The following is a 22098-nucleotide window of genomic DNA, read 5'->3' on the forward strand; positions in this document are numbered from 1 at the left end:
TTTCTCCAACTGAACCATTGCTGTCTTCATTATCTATCCTACTTCCCTCAGGTTTTCAAGATAATTTTGCCTCCTCTCTTTTATCTGAGATCCTTTGTAACTACTGAATGCTAATCTTTTTGTCCTTCCATTTTGAGCCACCCTGTTATTTACTGTCCTAACATAAAGATTTGATGCTCTTAAAATAACTTCTTTTACTTTAATAAACTGTTCTTCTGCTTCTCCAAGATCTTCCCTGCCAGTGCCTCCCCGCAGATTCCCTTAACAAAATTGGTACTCCTGAAGTCTTGGTCCCTGAACTTTTTGTGATTTATCTCTGCCTTTGATCCTATATTATCCCACACTCAGGTCGATGCACTATAGTGCGCTCAGCACTGCTTAACACATGCTTGGACGCGAGTTTTTGACGTGCGTCCAAAAACCTTTATGCAATAAGGGGTAGATTTTCAGACGCGCGAATAGGCGTACTTTTGCTGGCGCATCAGGCGCAAGCAAAAGTACGCGGGATTTTAGTAGATACGCGCGGAGCCGCGCGTATCCGCTAAAATCTGGGATCGGCGCGCGCAAGGCTATGGATTCTGTATAGCCGGCGCGCGCCGAGCCGCACAGCCTACCTCCGTTCCCTCCGAGGCCGCTCCGAAATCGGAGCGGCCTCGGAGGGAACTTTCTTTTGCCCTCCCCTCACCTTCCCCTCCCTTTCCCTACCTAACCCACCCGCCCGGCCCTGTCTAAACCCCATCCTTACCTTTGTCGGGAATCCCCGCGCGCCAGCGGGCCGCTAGCGCGCCGGGACGCGACCTGGGAGCGGGTCCGGAGGGCGCGGCCACGCCCCCGGACCGCCCCGGGCCGTAACCACGCCCCCGGACCCGCTCCCAATACGCCCCCAAAACGGCACTGCGCTCGGTCCCGCCCCCGACACGCCCCCTCCGAAAACCCCGGGACTTACGCGAGTCCCAGGGCTCTGCGCGCGCCGGTAGGCCTATGTAAAATAGGCTCACCGGCGTGCAGGGCCCTGCTCGCCTAAATCGCCCGGATTTGGGCGGATTTAGGCGAGCAGGGCTCGTAAAATCTGCCCCTAAGGGAATTAGCGCGACCAAAGCACACGTCCTAACCAGCGCGTAGCTAATAGTGCTCAACACATGTAAATTCATGTCACTGAGGCTATTAGCTATCACCCCGATGCAAAAAAAAAAAAAATGTGCAAGCAAATCACACATTTTTATTCTCAAAAATTAACATGTCCTGGAGCAGGCATTAATTCTTGAGGAGCCCTAAAGTTAACAGAAAAGCAAAAAATACTGCTTTTCTGTTCCTTATTTCAGTTCCTCTGACTTAATATCTTGGCGATATTAAGTCAGAGGAACAGAAAAAAGGAGTAAGGAAAAAAAAAATAAAAAAGTCGCCAGTGGTCAGGTTAGGAAAACAGATGCTCATTTACCTAACCCATGGCTGTGCACAGGATAGGAAAGCGGATGCTCGTAAAATTGAGGGTCCATTTTCCTAACCCGCACTAACAGCCACCTCTCCTGAGTGCCCGTTGCTGAGAAGGCTCTAGGGGCGCATAATTTTCCCTAGCGCCTCCTTTTTACTGTAGCAGCCCATTTAAATATTACATCGGGCACCCCAGCAAGATGCATCGGTGCGCGTTAGGAGAGCGTTTTCCACTCGCCGATATTGCATCGACCTGTTTGTTTAGTGATTACTAGAGCTCACGTGACCACCTACTGTGACAATAGAAATACATTCCCCATTTGTATCAGGTCCAGTGTTGCTTCCTTTCTTATGGGTTTCATTACCATTTGCCTGAGAAGCATCCCTCGAAGGGAGTCCAGAATCTCTCTGTTTCTGCAGATGGAAGGCTAAATCAAAAATCAGCAGATTAAGATCACCCATCAGCAACATTTCTTTTTCACTCCAGCCTTATGTATGTCTTTGACTAAATCTTTATTCAGTTCTTATTCCTGTCCTGAAAGTTTGTAAAATGCATGGGTATAAATGAAAGTGCTAGCTCTCCTTTTCAAGATAAGAAAATAAGAAATGCCATGCTGGCTCAGAAGAAAGGTCCATCAAGCCCAGCATCCTGTCTCCAACAGTGACATATCTGGATTCCTCTGACAGGCATTCTCAACCCAGTCCTCAGGACACACCCAGTCACACCAGAGAGATTTCCAGGCATTGCCTCCATTGTATGCAGATCTAGTATCTCATGCACATTCATTGAAGATATCCTGAAAACCAGCCTGGCTGGTTGTGTTCAAAGGATTGGGTTGAGAACTACTGCTTTAGGAAGTACCTGGCAGATCCTAAAGAGCGAATCCATTTCTTGTTGTCCACTCCTTAGGATAAAAGATGGCTTTCCCATGTCTACCTGGCTAATAATTGTTTATGGACTTTTCTTCCAGGTACTTATTTAAACCCTTTTTAAACTCAGCTATACTAGATGCCTTGACCGTATCCTGTGGCAACAATTCCACTGCTTAATTGTGCATTGAATGAAAAAAAAATGCTTTCTCCAATTTATTTTAAATCTGCTACCAGTTAGTTTCATAGCATGTCCCCTCTCTTTGTGCTATCTGAAAGAGTAAATACGCATTCCCTATTTATCTGTTCCACCTCACTCACAATTTTATAAACCCCTAACATCTCCCCTCTCAATCTTCTCTTCTCCAAGCTGAGGAGCTCTAACCTGTTTAGCTTTCCTTCTTAAGGGGAGCAGTTCTATCCCTTTTATCATTTTTGTTGCCCTTCTCTGTACCGTTCTGGTGTCTTATTGGAGATGGGGCAACTCAAACTACATGCAGTACTCAAGGGGCAGTTGCACCATAGATCTATTCAGAGGCATTATGATAGTCTCAAGTCTGTTCTCATTGTTTTCCTTTTACTCTCTGCATTTCAGTTGCTTTAATGTCACAATTTATATAAAGTACTCCTCCTTCCCCTTTCCTGCTACTCGAATCCTTCCTGAACAGACCATATCATGGTATGGGTATAGCCCAGTGATAGAAACCATTTGATCACATCTCTGTAACAGTTTCCCTCTCAGACCAGTGCAGTCCATTACTAGTCTAATGCCTTTATCCCACAGTCCAGAACCTTTCCTTTGGCCCAGCTGTTGATGTTTTATTACTTTGCTGTAAATCATGTAGCTTTATCATTCCTATGGAGATTTTTTCTATTTAATATTGTCAGTGATGTTTGGAAGAATGAAGCCAGGGAAGTGTTTTCTTATAAAGAAACACCATGGATATGTGCAATCCCATGTCTCTATTTTGTTTTAAATGTGCTTACTTTTTTAATAAAGTAATAGCTGAATGCTCATGCAGATTAACTGTTAAAAGGGTACATTTTATTATGCTATCTAGCTTCTTATTAGTTGGCCCTGTGCACCGGGAGTAGTTTTGTTTTTGTTTTTTGATGTTAAAAAGGAAAGTGATAAATATGATATGCTACATACTAACAGGGTCATTTATCAAATCGCATTGGGGCCCACCATAACGCATGCGATAAATAACACATTGCAAGATGCATATGCAAACTCTAAAAATGGAGTCAAAAAGGAGGAGTTTATGAAAATGAGGGGTATTTAGATCACAAATCCAGTTTGAGAGAGAGAGCCTCTAAGGAGGCACACATATTAGTCAACTTTTTATACCACTGTAAGATGGGCAACTCAGGGGCGGCTCAAGGCAATCTGCCGCCTGAGACAAAGGACAAAATGGCCCCCCGCTAGCCCCGCCTCCATCCCTCCTCCCTTCAGCCACTATCAGCCTGGCCTTTGGCAGGGGTGATCCTCCTCCATGCCACAGTCCTGGCCTATGCTGGTGGTGTCCCTCCTCCATGCCTCCAGCAGCAGTGGCCCTCCTCCATGCCGCCAACCTGGCCTCCGGCAGCGGCAATGTCCCTCCTCCAAGGAGCCAACCTGGCCTCTGGCGGCGGCAGTGGCCCTCCTCCATGCCGCTGACCTGGCCTCCAGCGATGGCGTCCCTCCTCCACGCCACTGGCCTGGCCTCCAGCAGCAGCCTGCGGCAGCAACCCTCCTCTTTTCTGCTGCCATCGGCCTGGGTTGGCAGCCATGGCAGGGGCAGGCAGGGTGAGGTGGACGCCACAGTGGGGTTCTGAGAGGGGCATTTTTTTGCCACCTCAAAATTCTGCCGCCTGAAGCAGCTGCCTCGCCCTGCCTCATTATAGGACCGCCCTTGGGGCAACTAGTAACTTGGGGTGAGGTTTTGGTGGTGGCCTAGGTTTTGGGGGGGCAGTTTTACATGCACAGTCAGAGGTGCTAACAGCACAGTAGACATCAGTGAAGATTTGATGTGATTTAGAGTGATGAAAGGTACATAAAAATGAGATTTGTAAAATGTACTCTCTTCCTAGCACTATTCTTGCAAAATGTGTTTGTTCTGTGTAATATATTTTACCTTGCAGGGTCTGCTAAAGGTTGTCTTAGTGCTGGAATAGTGTGCATACATCTAAAAGTCCCAGTTTCAGAATGTGAGGGGCTACACGACTCGATCTATCTTCCTGAAATCAGGAGATGTAAGCCCCTCTTGGTGTAGGTATAATATTGCATATGAATTCAGAAGGAGCAAGGGAGGAGAAAGACATATCTGTGATTTGGGAGTTAAACATAGTTAGTGCCTGTCCTGGGTGAGGGATACTGCCTTGATATACTGTTATAAGGAGTTGCTCTTTACATTTTATCATTCATAAAGTGGGTAAAGCAAAAAAAAAAAAAAAAATAGCAGCAGGAGCCAGTTGAAGGCGAGACTGCTGATTATTCCGAAGCGATCATTGGCGGTGAGAGGAAGCTGAATCGCTGCTCATCTAACAGGCTGCAGTGCCCTGCCCTGCCCACTCGCCAGCACCGAGCCGTGAGAGAGAGGCGAGCGAGTGCAGCGCCTCCATCGCCAGGGCCACGGACGAGGCGAGCGTCGTCGTGCGCGGGAATCGAGGGCCGGAGCCGTTCTACCTCCCGCCGCCCGTGCCCAGAGCCCTCGCCGGCTGAGTCGCCTGCCAGCGGAGCCCGCTAACCGCCAAGACGCCTCGCATCCTGTACCGCGTGGCCGGCGGCTCGTCCAAAATGGGCAGGCAGCAGCACCGGCAGGACGGCGGCGGCGGGGGGCTCCGCATGCAGCGCTCCCAGAGCCGCAGCAGCCTCTCCGCCTCCTTCGAGGCGCTGGCCGGCTACTTCCCCTGCATGAACTCCCTGGAAGACGACGAAGGTGAGCCCCGGGTTTCTGGGCGGAGGGAGGGCAGTGCTACGTGAAATGGGTGTGAATGAAGCGAGTTAAGAACAAAGGGGCGAACGGCGGGGGATTTGGCAGAGTCGCTCGCCTTGAAAAGAGGGAGCGTTAGCAGCTGCACGGAATAAGGTCTCCCAGAGCGCCCCTGGGTGCGCTTTTAAAGTCGGAGCATTAATCAGGTTGAAGGTGCAGACCCTCCTTTCTCAGGAGCGTGCATTGCACAAGGCTGGCTCTTTAAGTGCTAGAGCTCACTGTGCAAGACTGGTAGTCCAGTAGTTATTTTTTGATTGGGTGTCATGCAAGTATTAAAGTTGCATGGGAAGCACGGCATTGTTACAGTTCTAATTCCTATAATAATTGTGCCGTGCTCCTTGACAGAAACACAAGAGGTCCTTGACCTAGATCTGTTTCAGAAGAATGTCTTATAGCAGGATTGAACTGCCACAGCCCATACTGAACAGAAATTACTCTGGCCGAGGAAGCAAGGTTTCCGTTTGTGACCATTTAGATCTCAAGATTCTTAATGGAAAAAAAAAAAAGAACCACCGTATTAACTTCTGATTCTATTGAGAATTAACTGATTATTGGTATAGAAGGGACATGGTAGTTTTACATTTTAAAAATTAATATGGTTTGCCAGACTGCACCAATACTTAAACTACAGTACTTTAAAAATGTGCTACCAGCAATAACTGACATTAAAACATGTGGCTTCATGACCATTCCAAAATTTTGGATTTGACTCATGAATTGTAAAAATTGCTTTGATTTAAATTTTTTCGTAGGACTATAGACTTTTTTTATTTACGGATTTTATTGTATGTACATGACTGTAATAAACTGAATCATACGAATTCTTCCTGAAAAGGATGTCCTACTTGCAAAAGAGACAATATTGCCCTTCAGTTTATTGACACTCCATTGCATTCTTTATTGAGCGATTATTTATAAGATTCACTTTTAAGGATCACAACAAAATTAGGTGAATTATTAATAATTTCATAAGAACACAAGATTTTTTCTTTATCATTGCTTCATTGCTTGCAAAATACTATATAATCACCTAACAGGTGTGTTTCTTGCAGCATACATTCTTCTCCATTCTCCCTCATTTGCTGTAAATTATACATTTAATGCAGCTTCATCATTACTTGATTTTCCACTAATATTCGTGCTTGCAATTTTATAATACCATGACACTGTTTAAACTTCCCATAAATAGTCCAGTTGTCAATATTAACTTTTAGTTCAGTTTCTAATGTAGTACAATAGAAAGAAGAAAAACATTCGTCAGCTTGCAGTGACGCATAATCTCCTTGTCAGTTAGCAACTGAAGAAAATGTATTTTGAAAAATTGTAAACATTTTGTGTGTATTAACCTACTTCAGAGAAACATGCAGGAGCTGAAACCTTAATCAGCAGATTGCTGGCCAAAGGCCAATTTTTAGTTAAGAAGTTCAAGCTGTTCTTGCAATTACTGCCGGAAAACCTGTCACAGTTGGAGGAACTTGCAGCTTGAAGTCAATTTCCAGGAAAAGGCAAAGAGAATTGTTATTTAAGTGGCAGCTTTTTGCAGTGGACAAGCTGGCAGTTCTGGTGGCAATTATAGGTAATTTCAAGCAGCTGAAAAGTAAGTAAGTGGGAGGCAGAACTGTAGGACTTGCAAAAGTTACTGTCCAGGGTTAATGGAGACCAACGCACTTTTATTATACACATTCTGAAAAATATTTTCAGATTTCTAAAACACATTCTAATTGGCCTGCTTTTGTATTTATACCTTGATTGTAATACAGATTCCCCTACCATTGAGATATACTATATTATTTTTTGTTTTCTACGTACCACCGAATGTTGCCAATTTGGCAAATGAAAGTGCAGGAGCTGTAGGACTCTTTAACAATTAAACATGATCTATTCACCATATTACTGAATGTTCTGCTATGTTAGGTATGGAGAGAAGTTACATTGAAACGTTTTCTTGAGTTTCTAAGCACCAGTTTTCTGCAAAGTAAATATATAAGGCATGAAGAAGCAGTGGCACTGAGTGTATGTGTGGGGGGGGAGAGTTACCGCAGAAAACAATGACATTTTTACTACATTTATCATTCACTTTTTGTAAATGTAATTTCAATTTACTATAGAATCAGAAATAAAACTGATGTACTTGTTATTTAAATAAATGCAGCCTTCATTCTGAAACATATAACTCTTTATATGTATTTGCCTTTAAAGCAATCCTACCTAAATATTACCGGTAATTGTTGCATTTTTGAAATATTGAATCCAGATATGTGAGATATATAAACTCCAGTTATTGTAGAATTCTCATGTACTATTTGTCAGCACAAGTCACTTTGTTATAGCAATGTATTGATTATCATTCTGAGTGATAAAATTCAAGGAAATAAAGTGACATGTAAAGGTGAAGTATAATTTACTGTGCTATTTAGAGAAACACCAAAGCACTGTTGAATACCATTACTCAGAGGCAATTAGCTCATAGAAATGTGTATCTGTGTAAATCTTCAAGTACACTGCACAGAATCCAGGCTCTGCTGCAGTAAAGGTCATCAGCCTTGTGTGAAGAAATATGACTACAAAAGTAAATTGATTATTTAATAGACTTCACAAATGTTGATACAAATATTGGGGCCGATGTAATAAGCCACGCTAAGCCTACCACATATTTTTATGTGCATTTTAACAAAGATTTTTCAGCACAAATGTTGCCCTGGTACGTAAAAAGGGCTTTAGCACCAAAAAAATCCACACTAAAAAATGAATGGCAAGCTTAGCGCAAGTGCATGCAAATTACAGGGTAATAGTCAAATTAGCTATCACCCTGAAATGCAAGGAGGCACAGTAAGCAGGAGATTTCCTAACATGTCTCCTACTACCATGTGAAATGTAATGCTTGCTCAGAGGCAGGCGTTAAATTTCCCATGGGCTGGAGCGACACCTTTTTCCTCATTCCCCAGCAGTAAAACTGCTCCCCACTCTGGTCAGGCATTCTGGATACTTTGACCCTTCTTCCCTCCCTCGTAGTTTAGTCCAGGAGTAGTTGTCCTCCACCTACCCCATTATGCTTTCCCGGGAAAAAATAAAGCTGGTCATGGAAAGAAGGCATTACCCCCTCCCCTCCTGGCAGGGCTATTCCCTCACTGATCTCCGATTGGTCCTTTTGCTGACACATGTCAGTGGAAGGACTAATCCCCTTTCAAGAATTCTAAAAGGACAATCTCTGAAAGGGGATTGGTCCTTTTACTATGTGACAGAGGAGGGACCAGTCAGCAGTAGGGATGTGCATCGTTTTTATGACTAATTAAAATATCGTACGATATTTCTTAATTCGTCATATATCGGTAAAATCGATAAACAATACCATTTTCCCTGAATTTTCGACTAACGGAGTGCGCACTAAGCTGAAAAACGATTTTTTTTTTACTAAAAAAAATGCTGATTTTCCCGCGACCACACGAACCCGAAAGCGCAAACGATTGGGCACCCGATGCACATCCCTAGTCAGTGAAGGAGAGAATAAATTAATGTCACAGAGGCTGTCCTTTTAGAATTCTTGAAAGGGGATTGGTCCTTTCACTAACGTGCTTGTGAAAGGGCCAGTAGGAGATCAGTGAGGGAGTAGCCCTGCTGGGAGGAGTCTTCTCCAGCAGGGGCTCCCAGGAAGGGAGGGGGGAACTACCTTCTGTTCCATGGCCTACTTCATGTTTTTCTGGGAAAGCGTAATGGAGTAGGTGGAGGGCGACTACTGTTGGACTAAGATAAGAGGGGTGGGAAGGAGGGATGAAGAATCTTGGATCTGAAGTGCCTGGCCAGAGTTGGGTGCAGGTATATGTGTTGGGGAGGGAGGGAGGACTTGCCAGGCCGACCCGCATGTCTTGTCCAGCGACATCAGAGAACTCTGTTCTTGGGGGGTAATTTGTATTAGCTTGGGTTGATATGCAAATAAACCAAGGGTAAAAAAATTGTGCTTTTTCAGTGCAACATGTTTTTTTATGCATGGTCTGTTTGTATATCATTACCTTACTCCATCTCAGGGGGGCCATGAATTTTAGCACATGTGTAAAATAATATCCATGCTAAAATATAACTCCAATTTTAGCGCAGGTTTTATTAAATCAGCCCCATTGTCTTAGAGTAGGACCTTCTATTTCTTCAAGCTCTTGGAAAGATTTTCAAGTGGCAGTAGGTTTCAGCAAAAGTATTCTATGGCTTATACTGGGCTCCATTGTCCACACAGATTTCATTTGAACATGTACCAAGAATATTGTGGCTTCATCAAAGTAAGATTTCTTGGCCATCTTTTTCATTAAAAACAGAATCATACCTTGAATTCAGAATGCCAAGATATTATGTTGGCCCTTTAGATAATGAGGCGGGGAAGGGGGTGTTGCCATTCAAATAGGGAGATTAGGATGAATGTTCTGTCTAGTGCAGAGCTTTCCAAACTTTTCATGTTGGTGACACACTTTTTAGACAAACATAATTTCACGACACGGTAATTCAGTCTACTAGTAAACCAGAGGTTAAAGGTTAAACGAACGAAACATATTTCGACAATTTATGTATGTTTCCTTAAATATATACATAAATAAAATGTTTCACAACACAACCTATCTCATGAAAACCTTAAATTTATATTAAAAATATATATTCCAAGATTCATGTTATTGTTATAATTTATGAGAAACAATAATAAAACAAATTGTCTGTCCCCCACACACTCATCTCTCTCCTCCCCCCAGCACATGTCTGGCCCCCACACACTCATATCTCTCCCCATCAAGCACATGTCTGTCCCCCCAGCACGTTTGCCCCCCACTCACTCATCTCTCTCCCCCCAGCACATGTCTGGCCCCCACACTCATGTACCTCGTCTTTTTGATTGTTGCCAGTTAAGTGCTTCACTCCCTTCCATGATCACCAGACACTGCTGCTTGCAGTCAGTACTCCTCATGGCCAGGCCTCATCGGCAGCAGCAGCCAATGCAAGGATGGCTGGGCTCGTTCCACCCACCAAGCCCCCCAAAAAAACGCGATTGACAGCAAAAATCACCCAATAATAAGCAACCCATAAACTGAAAAAAAAAAGTGAATCTCTAGAAAAAAAAAAAAGCCCAAACTCGCATCAGAGTTGACCAGGCTTGCGCGACACACCTGCACACTGCAGGCGACACACTAACGTGTCCCGACACACAGTTTGGAAAGCTCTGGTCTAGTGATTCAGTTTGTTAGTACAGAGAAGAAGCACAAATTGTTAATTACAGTTTAGGAGCGTGATCCCTGAAAACATAGTTATGACTTCATGTTATTTTCAGTTTATTAAATATTTCTTCTACAGAAGGAGGCGCATAACTAAGTTAAAATATTTTATTTATTTTTATACCATTACTACGAATTCCTATTGTGCTACTAGGCAAAGACAGCACTGTACAGATTCATATAAGAGACAGTCACCACTGAATGGAGCTTACAGTCTAGCCAAGAGAGAGAGAAAAGGCAAATAAGAGGCTCTGGAAAATGTTTGTATTATGGGGCAATTTTCAAACTGCTCACATTGCTGCAAACTCTGCAGGAATTCTCTACCTACAGGCTTTGCACCAGTTTTCGAAGTAAAGGTACAAGGGTATTCTCACTTTGAAAAATTGCCCCAGGGACAAAGTATTCCCAGATATTTGCATCTGCTTATTCTACAGATTCTTTTCTCTTGGAAAATAATGTGAATGCAGTAGATTTGAAAAAACAAAAACAAAAAACAATCCACATGTATTATATTCCTCCCCTGACCTTAATATGCTCCCAGGAATACCTCCTGCTAAAAATGCAGAACAATGTATGTACTTTTAACTGACAAAGGGTGGGCAATTTTAAGAAAGCCCTCTTGCCCTGAAAAATTGCTTTTGAAAATTATCCTCCCTAATAAACCTGTTAACAGTTAACAAATCTTTGATCAGGCATAGCCAAGTTTTAAGATTTAAAAGCAACCTCAAAAAGGTAGGTGTAAAGGCAGCATTTGAATATGGCCAGGAAGGGAGCATGACATACCATCTCAGGCTATTCCAACCATAGGATACAACAAAGTGGAACCTTCAGAGTCAGCAGCTGGCAAGGGAGGGGAAGGGCGCAGATGAGAACAGGTTGCCTGAGCAACAAAGGTCATGAGGGTTATGGGATAGATGAGAGAGGAGAGGTAATGAGGAGCTGCAGCATGAAAACACATGTTGACAAGTGTGAGAAGCTTGAACTGTATGTGGAAGCAGATGGAGAAAGGGGTTACATGTTCACAACAGAATTAGAGGAAAATAAGTTGTGCAACTGAATTTTGAATCAACTTTAGTGGGGCTAGAATGGAGATAAGTAGTTTAGTGGAAGACCTGCGAAGAGCACACTGCAGAAGTCTAAGCAGGAAGTGATGGGAGTAGATAAAGATTTTGGCCACATATTCAAAAAGGAAGGGATGACTTTTGGTAAATATTGTAAGGAAATAAACAGCATCTTTTAGCAGCATTTTGGATGTGTGCAGAGAAGAGAATGGAGTTAACAGTGTTATCCACGGAAATATGAAAAGAGGGAAAGGGTGGAAGTGGGTTTGGAAGGAGAGATTAGAAGTTCTGCCTTAGACATGTTAAATGTAAGGTGGCAATGGGCCATCCAGATGATGCCATTTTGAAGTACAGCACCAACAGGGTAGGAATGACTGGAGATCACTCCTGCTCCGTTTGGATCCCGTGGATCTTGTAAATTGAAGGGGGGACTCGATAGGGTGGGAGAGGTGAAGACTTCCTTGCCTACCTCCGATTGGAAAAATCAAGTCCAAAGTTTTTGAACTAAAAGAGGATATTGAAAGTGCCAGATTAACAGCACAGGAAATGGAAGTCCACTTATTTATCCATGAAAAATTACAGAAGTAGCAGTGCAAGCATTCCCACACTGTCCTAAAGTGAGCCTCTGCCTTATTCTGGATGGGTACCACCAGCTCCTCGAATATAGATAATGACTGAAGAGTGATAAATGACTTTTGGTTTCAGTACACCTGAACCAGATTTGAACTGTTGACTGAGTGGTTAAAGTCTTTATGGGCATTAATTAGCAAAAAAAAAATTTCCCTAGCCATAAATTAGGAAATAGTCCTTTTTGAATACATTCCTATATATGGGATATTAATATCAAATATGAGAGTCTAGCATATCACTAAGGTAGACCTGGTAGCAGGAAACAACTAGAAAAATGAATGGATTCTATTCCCATTAAAAAAACAAAACAGTAATTTACATTTAATGTAACCTTTAACTTAACTGAACAAATATACTTAAAACAAATTGGAAAGCATCTACTGACAAATTCATTCCAGTTCCCAGTGAACTGATATCCCTTCAAAATTACCAACACAATTTGGCTCCCTTCATTGAAGTAAGGTTCAAAGACAGAAATGGCCCAGAGACAGAAAGATTCTCTCAAGGTTAACCGTACTTCCTCCAAAAAACATTTTGAGACACATTGACAGGACAGTATTGAGAAACTTGCACGGTTGCTGCTCATGCTGGATCTATTCTGGGGACCAGTGGATAAACTTGGTTTCCAGTGCTGTTAGCCCAGCACCTTTAGAAAAGGCTAGATTCAGTTGGAAAAAATATATATTTTTATTTTTAAATTCAAGGATATATCAAGTATCTCTTGTTGACAAATATTTATTATCTATTAATGGTAAAACATATCAGGCGTGCATTCCCTCAAGCCACGAAGAGACACATTGCTCGAATCTGACACATGGTAGTTTCTCCCATGTAAATGTTAAAAGAACTTGTTAGCCATTGGTTTAATATTACCTATATTGTGTAGCAATTTTACTAATTCTTGACTGTGTGCTCGAACTAATATAATCACTATTCTTACTATTCATAATCTAATTTTTATTAGTATATATCTAAAAAATGAAAGTTATGCATCTGGCTTACCATAAAAAAGCACCATTTTTGTGAAAACCTTCCAATGACCACCTTTTTAAAAATGTTTTCGTTTCCTTAGCTTGTAGTCATCGTCCAAAATGCTGTCACAATTTTTTATGATTATACAAGTTACAATAAGATATCACTAACCCATCTGGGATTTTTAATTTATTTTGTCACTATAGATGCGGGAGGTAAAAAGTTAAAAAGCACCATCCAGAGAAGTACAGAAACTGGGTTAGCTGTGGAGATGAGAAACTGGATGACTCGGCAAGCAAGTCGAGAATCTACAGATGGAAGCATGAACAGCTACAGTTCGGAGGGAAAGTGAGTAGAGGAATCACGCATCTGAAATATGAGACTGTATACTTTTCCACTACCTAGCAGTTCATTGTAATTTTGGCTTGATGCACTAATGAGTTTTTCACATTTTCCTGGGCTCAGCTATTGCTCCCCAGGTCGGTAGGGCCAGAGATGCTTAGAAGGCAGCATTCACAATCCCTGGGAGGAAGGGAGGGAGTTTCAGCTGTTGCTCAGTGGTAACACCTGTGCCCAGGGTACATGCAGATTGGGTTCTGAAAGGAGCTGTGACCTATGGTCCCTGGACAAGGACTGTCACTTGATAAAATATGGGAAATATTTGCAAATGAAGGTTCCTGTTGTAATAGCCCATTAGAGGCCAGATCCAATTGCCCTGGAAGCCGAAAAGAACAGGAGAAAGCTGCCAGGCTGAAAATAAAAGATAAAATGTCATAGAGTGCGTCAAGTTCCACCTTAATAATATTTTAAGTTTGCCTTTCTTTCTGGTTGACAGTTTGAGTTTCCTATTCAGCAGAGCTAGAATGCATCGGGGAGGCAATGCACTTGGGCTCTGGGGAGGAAATTGCTATAATAAGCTATCCCTGGTAGCACAGGAATGGTGCAGACATTTGTTGAAATGTTGATAATATTTTTCCCCCCAGAAAGTTCTCTGATTCGAGAACAGCTGTATTTGAAAGAGTGTCACAAACTACATGATTTATGTTGTGTATTTGACATCATTTATTACATCACATCTGAACAAACCAATCACGTGCAGGGGATATGAATATATTTATGGAAGTGTTTCAACATGGATGTATCTAGGGGTCTGGTGAAGTTATGGGGGAGTAGTTCAAACAATTTAATAAGTAACTTTTTGATTTATATAAGGTATTTTAACTTGTTAGGAGCTTTTGTTCACATATTGCACAGAAATTACAGTTGTATTTGAAGTTTTACCAGATAATACATATTTGTGACTTATTTTCTCTCTTATTTTTCTTAGTCTGATTTTTCCTGGTGTGCGATTAGCTTCAGACAGTCAGTTCAGCGATTTTCTGGATGGAATTGGTCCTGCTCAATTGGTAGGACGCCAGACTTTGGCAACACCATCTATGGGTAAGAACCTTTGACTGACTGCATAGTATCATTGAAAGACAGTAGATAACAGCAAAAACAGAAGTCCAGCTGCCCCATCCAGTCTGCCCAGTTATTTCTGTCCACAATTGTCAGGATACATCCCAACTGCCAGTCATAGAGCATGACCCCTTGTAAGATATTTCTGCTTATCTCGGACAGTTTTTGTCATCATCCTCATTCGTACTTTATTGTCTTTGGCAGACAAGCGTACGAGATTCTCTGCTTAGTTGAACTCCATCACCCCTACCTTCCTATGTATAACCACAGCACTTTGTAATAATTTTAAATAGCTGCCAAAAGAAGTGTGGTTGTTGTCTGAACATCTGGCCTCCTGAGTTCCTGCATAATCTGCCACATAGACTCTGCTATATGATTGCCTGTGGTTTGCTAGGACTTCTAGCATTTTATATTACCTAAGTCGTCATTTATCCGGGGAGCCTCAACATTTGTCGTACGGCACTTTAAATGCTTAAACCTCTACCACTAGGTAGCGCCATTGCAAGGAGAGGGCAAGTAAGGCAACTGCCCTGGGTGCCAAGCTGGGAGTTAAGGGCAGGGTTGATGGCACTACATCATCCTTTTGAATCAGACTCTGAGTGCACAAGCCTGAAGGAATACGGGGTACCAGAAGCAACCCTTAACCGGGTCACTGTTTTGTCTCTGTCACTAGGTTGTGCTTATCTGGTTTCTTCACTTTTTACCACTAAGAATCCTTTGTGCTTATCCCATAGGATAAAATCTGCCACTATTTTATCCTCCACCACCCACCCCAGGAGGGCATTCCATGCATTCACATCCTCTCCTTGAACAAATATTTCCTGATGTTGCTCCCGAGTCTACTCCCTCAGAGCCTCCTGTCATGAACTTCCTTTCCATTGAAAAAGGTTTATTTCTTGTGCATTATTAATATCAGCAGGCCTATTATCCAGCTGTAATCTATCTGGACAACGGCTTCCCAATCCACCACTAAGCTGTTCATGCAAGTTCCCTTTCCCCCCAAGTGAGTGCAGCAAGAAGCATAGCTGCTGTCTCATTACAGGCCTTGATTTGCTTCCTCATTTTGATTAGGATGGAGCTGTAATCTCTCTGGACCAATTTTTCAGTATGCCACTGAGCAGTTGGTATAAATCATGCCCCACGGAGTGGATGATGTCAAGAAGCATCACCACCTTCTCACTTCTTTGGGGAGGCCCGCAGGCCTTTGTGTGCCCCTAATGACTGCAGGTATTTTTTATGAGCACTTTCCTTGTCTAATTTGATCTGCTATATTGCAGTCTGGAACAATTACTACTAAAAACCCACTCCATTCTGGTTATTATGGGAAATGGCCAGTATAAAGGTCTTAAAAAGTGATTTAAAAGTTAAAAGCTCAGACGTTTTTCGATGTCTTGTTTAACCTGTGAGACATAAGATTGATAAGCCTATGGAAGAAGGAAAATGCACACTTAAAATTGGGTATATTAAAGCCAAGTCTTTGAGAAATAAAGCCATTCAGTTAAGAGATGTGGTTCTGCAACATGATTTGCATGTGTTATTAATCACAGACTTATGGCATATTGATACAGAGGGAGTATATCTTTAAAACAAGTGCATGCATGCCCATATACACAGCTATATGGATGCACGCGCACATGTACATATATTTATATCATGTGCACAAATGCATGCGCACTATATAAAATACATTTAAATATACCCAACAACATGTTCGCATATCTAAAAGATACACAGCATATATTTTCAACAGAGCCAGATAAGTAGCGTTTTAACACTTATCGGTTATCTTACTTAACCAGAGAAATAGTGAGTGATTCATGAGATTTATCCGGCCAAGTGTCAGCAGAAGTCAAATTTATCCAGATAAGTGAGTTCCTAATTTTAACCATTTGTAAGTGTAGATTTCACTCACATATTTTCCTTAGCATTTGTTGGCTTTTACACATGTAAATCATCAAATTGTGTAACATGCGCATATGAGGGAAAGCAGAGTTGCTTACCTGTAACAGTTGTTCTCCCAGGACAGCAGGATGTAGACCTCACATATGGGTGACAGCATCAGATGGAGCCCTGTCACGGAACACTTTTGTCAAAGTTTCTAGAACTTTGAGTGGCACGCTGAGCAAGCCCAGCATGCCACTAACCCTGCAGCCACCAGGGGTACCCCTCAGTCTCATTTGTAGCAAAAGCACGAGCGAAAAAATAAAATAAAACATAAACGAACCCAACTCCGCAGGGTGGCGGGCAAGTTTCGTGAGGACTACATCCTGCTGTCCTGGGAGAACACCTGTCACAGGTAAGCAACTCTGCTTTCTCCCAGGACAAGCAGGATGGTAGTCCTCACATATGGGTGAATAGCGAGCTACAGGCTGAGTCGTACGTATAGGGCCAAGCTGCACCGAACATGTGCAAGAGGCACAACAACTGGGTGCTGCTGGCAACTATGAGTCAGCCTGAAATTCACAACAGGTCGTGGTAGGACGAGTTGGGTTTTACAGATGGAAGAATTTCTTAGTACATACAGGGTAAATCCAGAATGGTGTCATTTGGCTTTGTCTAGGCATTAGCGGACTGCGAACGAGTGGAGATAAGTTCATGTCGCAGTCCCTTAGGTATTGGCAGTCAGATTTAGATGGTTGTATGTTACTGACGTTGCTATGGTCTTGTCGAAATGCCTTCACTTATTCCAGAAGTAGAAGGGCCGCTTGCTGATGGTAGAATGCAACGCATTCATTGAAGCAGGCAAAGAAGGGTGGTATATCCATCGTAACTCGAGGTTAGTTTTAGTAAAGAAACCAGAGTTGGGTGGATGTCAGGTGGACTGCAGATCTTGCAGATAACATGCAAGCTGTATGCTACAGTCCAAGGTGTGGAAAGGCCGAGCCCTCGAGTGAGTGTAAGATCCTTGAAGAGTATGGACTGAGTCTGTGGAAATCAGTAAACACCTGAAGAAGGTATGTAGGTGAGTACGGAGAATTATCAGATTACGGCTAGTACGCCACGAGGGGCACGAGTTACCAGCAGTGCGAGTAGATGTTATGGTTACTAGGAAATATTTTCGTAGTAAGATATCTAAACTAGCATGGTCGTAGTGCAAGGACTACAATACTGTGGTATGCCATGTCTGATGGTTGTAGAGAGCTTAAGGTGAAAATAAGCTTGTCATGAAGCAACTCACTAAGGAATGAGCCGATACGGAACATCCCTCATACCTGTATGAGGTACAGTAATGACACTGAGGTAACTTTGGCCAGAGGAAGTCTGGAGACCAATAATATCCGCCATATAAAGTGTACAAGTGGAATGTGGACCAGAATGGGATAAAGTCCTTCCATGTACACTACCATGTAGACCCCTGCCATATAGAGCGGTAAGGATTCCGCGTAGAAGTGCCGTGAAACTACAAGGATGGGAGGAACGGCCCCAGAAAGATGGGAGTTGACGTGGCACCATCTGAAGGGGCCATTAGTATCATGGAGCCTTTGTCATGTTGCAGTTTCACGAGTGTCTTGTTATAAGTTGCATCTGATGGGACAGCTATAGCAGACCTATATCTCAAGGAAGAGCTAAGGCATCCATGGATGATGCTCTTCTGTTCGTGTGTTAGGAGCAGAAGCATCTATTTTGCGGTTCAGATGGGACGCAAGAATGGATGATTGATAAAGTTTGCTAGTGGATGATTCTGCTCGCAACAGGGGATCCAAGCACCAACCAAGGGGCTGGAATTGTCAGCTGAGTTGGAGACGTTAATACATTCCATACGCGTACCGAAGAGTGGTGCATGGCACTACAGGGTACTGTATGGAGTAGAGTAAAACCTCTGTGTTTTCTAGCAGAGGTGGTAAGAGTTTGAACTGCCATGTGTGTTCGAGTATTAACGTGCAATCTGGTGGTCTACAAATGAAGACTACCTGGCTGGAGAGGCACTTCTTGAAAGCCTAGAGAACGTACCCACTCTTCTGAAAACTCCAGAAAATCGCCTTTATAGGGCACTGAGGGCCATATGTAAGTATGGAGTTAGAAGACTTTCGATCTGGGCCCTCCAACGTAGGAGGGAGATGTCCATAGTGTAGGTCACCCTAGTGCTATATGCCTGAAGGGTATATAAGCAATAAGATTTGTCTTGTGTCCATAAATAATGACACTGAGACTGAAAGTGCAACATGTTAAGCTTCTGGCCATTTGCACCAGTGTGGTGACAATAATTGTTGAGATTATATGTTCTTGCTAGAGTGACAGTTGAATCAAGGGTGTTGTTCGATTGCGAGTAGCTGGCGAATATGGATAGCGTGACTGTACAATTATTCAGGAGAATCCTTTGGCTGATGTAAGGTGTAATTCTGCTCTGAAAGAGGAGATGAGAAGACGGTGCAGAGAGAGATTTCGGATAAGTAATTAGAAATTCCCCTGAGCACAGTATCCTTATGAGAGAATTCTGATGAGTCAAGGGTACATACCTGGTCTAGCTTTTTAATAAAGCTGTCTAGATACGGAGAAGAAGGTGATACTTTGGAGTAACTGTGCAGTTACTACTGTCATATCTTTAAAACTACTCGGGTGCCGAGGCAACACCAATGAGCAGTAGTGTGTATATGAAAGAAACATATGTTTATGAATGTCCAAAGAGCAGATCCAGTCTCACTGACATATCAAAGGAAGCCTGGTGCCCAGTGACACCATTATAAGTCTTTTCTGACAAGGAAAGTGTATAAGGCATACAGGTGGAAAAGAAGTCGGGTCCGACTGTCTTTTTTTTTTTTTTTTTTTTAAGCAGCGCTAACTCCCCTGATAGGGAAATGGTTTATGGATCTGGGACACCGAAGGTACAGTACTCACGGCTTCACATTGAAAAGGTGAGTCCGGGGTATAGGTATCAATCTTTGTCAGTTTCCTACTGAATTCAAGTGAGAAAATAGATCTGTTTGCTGGAACAATTTAAAATGTAGCCGGAGAAACAGCCTGTGGAGCTGGCTGCACTCTAGGTGTTCTTGCTTGTCTTGTAATTCCCCTCTGAGGAGCCCTAGTTCCCCGAGTACAGGACGCAGTGGTATAGTACCTGCGTGGCCTGTAAAATTGTTTCCTGATGTCCCTTCGTGTTCCTCTGCGGGCATCAGAGGGCACTTCTGGGGAAACAGAGGACAATTGACATAGGGTGTCATGATAGTCTTTTAATTGAGCCACTGCATCTTGGATCTTGTCCCCAAACAGGTTGTCTCCTGTACAGGGAAGATCTGCCAGTTTATCCTGTACTTCTGGTCATAGATCTAAAGCTTTAAGCAAGGCCCAGTGTCTAGCACTTATGCCTGCTGCTGATACTCTAGAAGCTGTTTCAAATGAGTCATAAGGAGCCCTGACTTAGTGCTTGCCTGCTTCTAGTCCTTTGTATAGGATGGAAGTCAGGGAGTCTTGTTGCTGCTGTGGTAAAGTGTCAGCAATTTCCTGCACCTTTTCCACAGGTTTCTATTATATTGGGTCATATACAATTGATATGCCGCTATTCAGGCTATCAATATTGACCCCTGAAAGACTCTGTGTCCCAATGTATCCAATGCTTTTTGGTCCTTTCCAGGAGGAGCAGAGGAATGGGGACGCAACCTTTTGCCTTTTTTCTGTGCCGACTCTACCACTACAGAGTGGTGGGGCAGTTGTCTCTTCTGAAAGCCTGGGGCTTGTTGCACCAGGTACGTCGCATCAGTCTTCCTGTTGACTGATGGTACAGTACCTGGGTGGTCCCAGAGTCTGTGTAGAAGATCAAGCAGTACTTCATGTACTAGGATCGCCATTATTTCTTTTTGAGGATCCACAAATTGTAGAACCTCCAATATCTGGTCGCAAGCGTCTGCCTCCATTACCAATGGAAAAAGGATTGTTTCAGACATCTCCTTTACAAAATTGGCAAAGGAGAGATCTTCTGGAGGAGAACGTCGCCTCTCTTCTGGGGGTGAGGGCTCTGAGAGCAATTTCTCAGAAGTATGTGAAGAGTCATCGGAGGATTCATCTTCCCAAGGATTGTATGGGGGTTCCCCTTCTCCTTGAGGACCTTCCGAAGGAGTAAGCACATCAAATCTAAGAGGTCGAGAAGGCCTCGATGGATGGTGGAATGGCTTCGATGGAAACTGGTGGTGGCATCGATGGAATCGATGGTGGCATCAATGGCATGGAAGCCGAATGAAGTACACTTAGGCCTTGATATCCCCGATGGTCCCAGTGTAGGTTTCGGCATCAGTGGATCCCATGGAGGGATCTGGCCGGGGAACTGCCTCATCTTCTTCTTCCGAGGAAACCCGGTATGGGGGTTGGGACCTGCGGAGGTCTCGATGGACGAGTGGATGCCTGCATGTTCAGGCGTCATAGGACGAGTCGATACGGCACTAATGAGCGTATCTAGGCGCTCTAAAAAGCGGTGCAAACATCGATGGGGGCGCCAATTGCAGTGTCTGTATTGGGGGCTGACACCAGTGGCAAATGGATGTCCCTAAGGGCTTTTAGCACTGCCTCTTGGACCATTTCATCCAGTTCCCCCTTTGAGGCTGGCATAGTTAGCTCTGTGCCTGGGATAGGAGGCAGGCTAGGCATTACTGACTCCTCCACAGGGATCTGTGGAGGCTCAGTACCCGGCACCAATATCAGTGGGGAACGCCTCAGGGACCCGGGTCCAGAGGAGGATGGGAGCTCCTCTCCCCAGGTTTTCTTCATAGGTGGCTCAATAGCCATTGATGCTGCTGCGTAATCAGTGCCGGCACCGGACAGGGACTCATGACGGTGACGGTGTTTCCCTCGATGCTCGGCCCGGTCTTTCTCCGGCGCCGAGGATGATGACACAGATGTCCTTGAGGGGGTCGGTGACTGACTGTCACCCACTCCGCGATGCTGTTGGCTAGGCATCCCCATGGTCGATGGATCCTTTTTGGGACTGTAGTGCCCGAGTCGGAGACGATGGAGCCACGTGCTTTGTACCAAAGACCTGCCCCATTTTCTCCAATTGAGCACGGCGTCCCTTAGGGGTCATCTGTGTACAACTCTGGTAACGATGAACATCATGTGAGAGTCCTAAGCACAAAAAACAAGTTTCATGCGGGTCCGTCATAGACATGGTCCTCGGACATTCGGGGCATTTTCTAAATCCGGTCGCCATTAGAAAAATTTGGCACGCGCACGCAATCGATGACCGATGGGCACCGAAGAAAATGCCAGTGGGAATCGACCGCAAAACACAGGGATTTCACTTACCCGGGCTTCAGAGGGAACGGATGTCGATGGGGGACCTCGGTGAGGGTAATTTTATGCAGAATAAACCTCGAAGGTACCGTGAGGAAAAGTTGTGGGAATTTCTCACAGAGCTCCTAACCAAGAGGCAACTTGCTGCGTGGAAAAAAAGAGATTGAGGGGGGACCCCTGGTGGCTGCAGGGTTAGTGGCATGCTGGGCATGCTCAGTGTGCCAGTCAAGTTCTAGA

General features: G+C 43.7%; 1 protein-coding gene across 2 annotated transcripts in view; it reads left to right on the top strand.

The window, feature by feature from the left end:
• LOC115085620 (regulating synaptic membrane exocytosis protein 2-like) overlaps positions 1–22098 on the top strand; it is a 914496-nt gene that overhangs the window by 864424 nt on the left and 27974 nt on the right. The window contains exons 1-3 of one of the 2 annotated variants that reach the window (XM_029591859.1): positions 4768–5222; positions 13392–13533; positions 14513–14625. In XM_029591859.1, the coding sequence (XP_029447719.1) occupies positions 5081–5222; positions 13392–13533; positions 14513–14625 (397 nt within the window). In that variant the 5' untranslated portion in view covers positions 4768–5080. Of the gene's footprint in view, positions 1–4767; positions 5223–13391; positions 13534–14512; positions 14626–22098 lie in introns of those variants that run through there. The other variant, XM_029591858.1, reaches the window with a different exon arrangement.

The sequence above is a fragment of the Rhinatrema bivittatum genome, chromosome 2, assembly GCF_901001135.1.
Source record: "Rhinatrema bivittatum chromosome 2, aRhiBiv1.1, whole genome shotgun sequence".
Taxonomy (NCBI): domain Eukaryota; kingdom Metazoa; phylum Chordata; class Amphibia; order Gymnophiona; family Rhinatrematidae; genus Rhinatrema; species Rhinatrema bivittatum.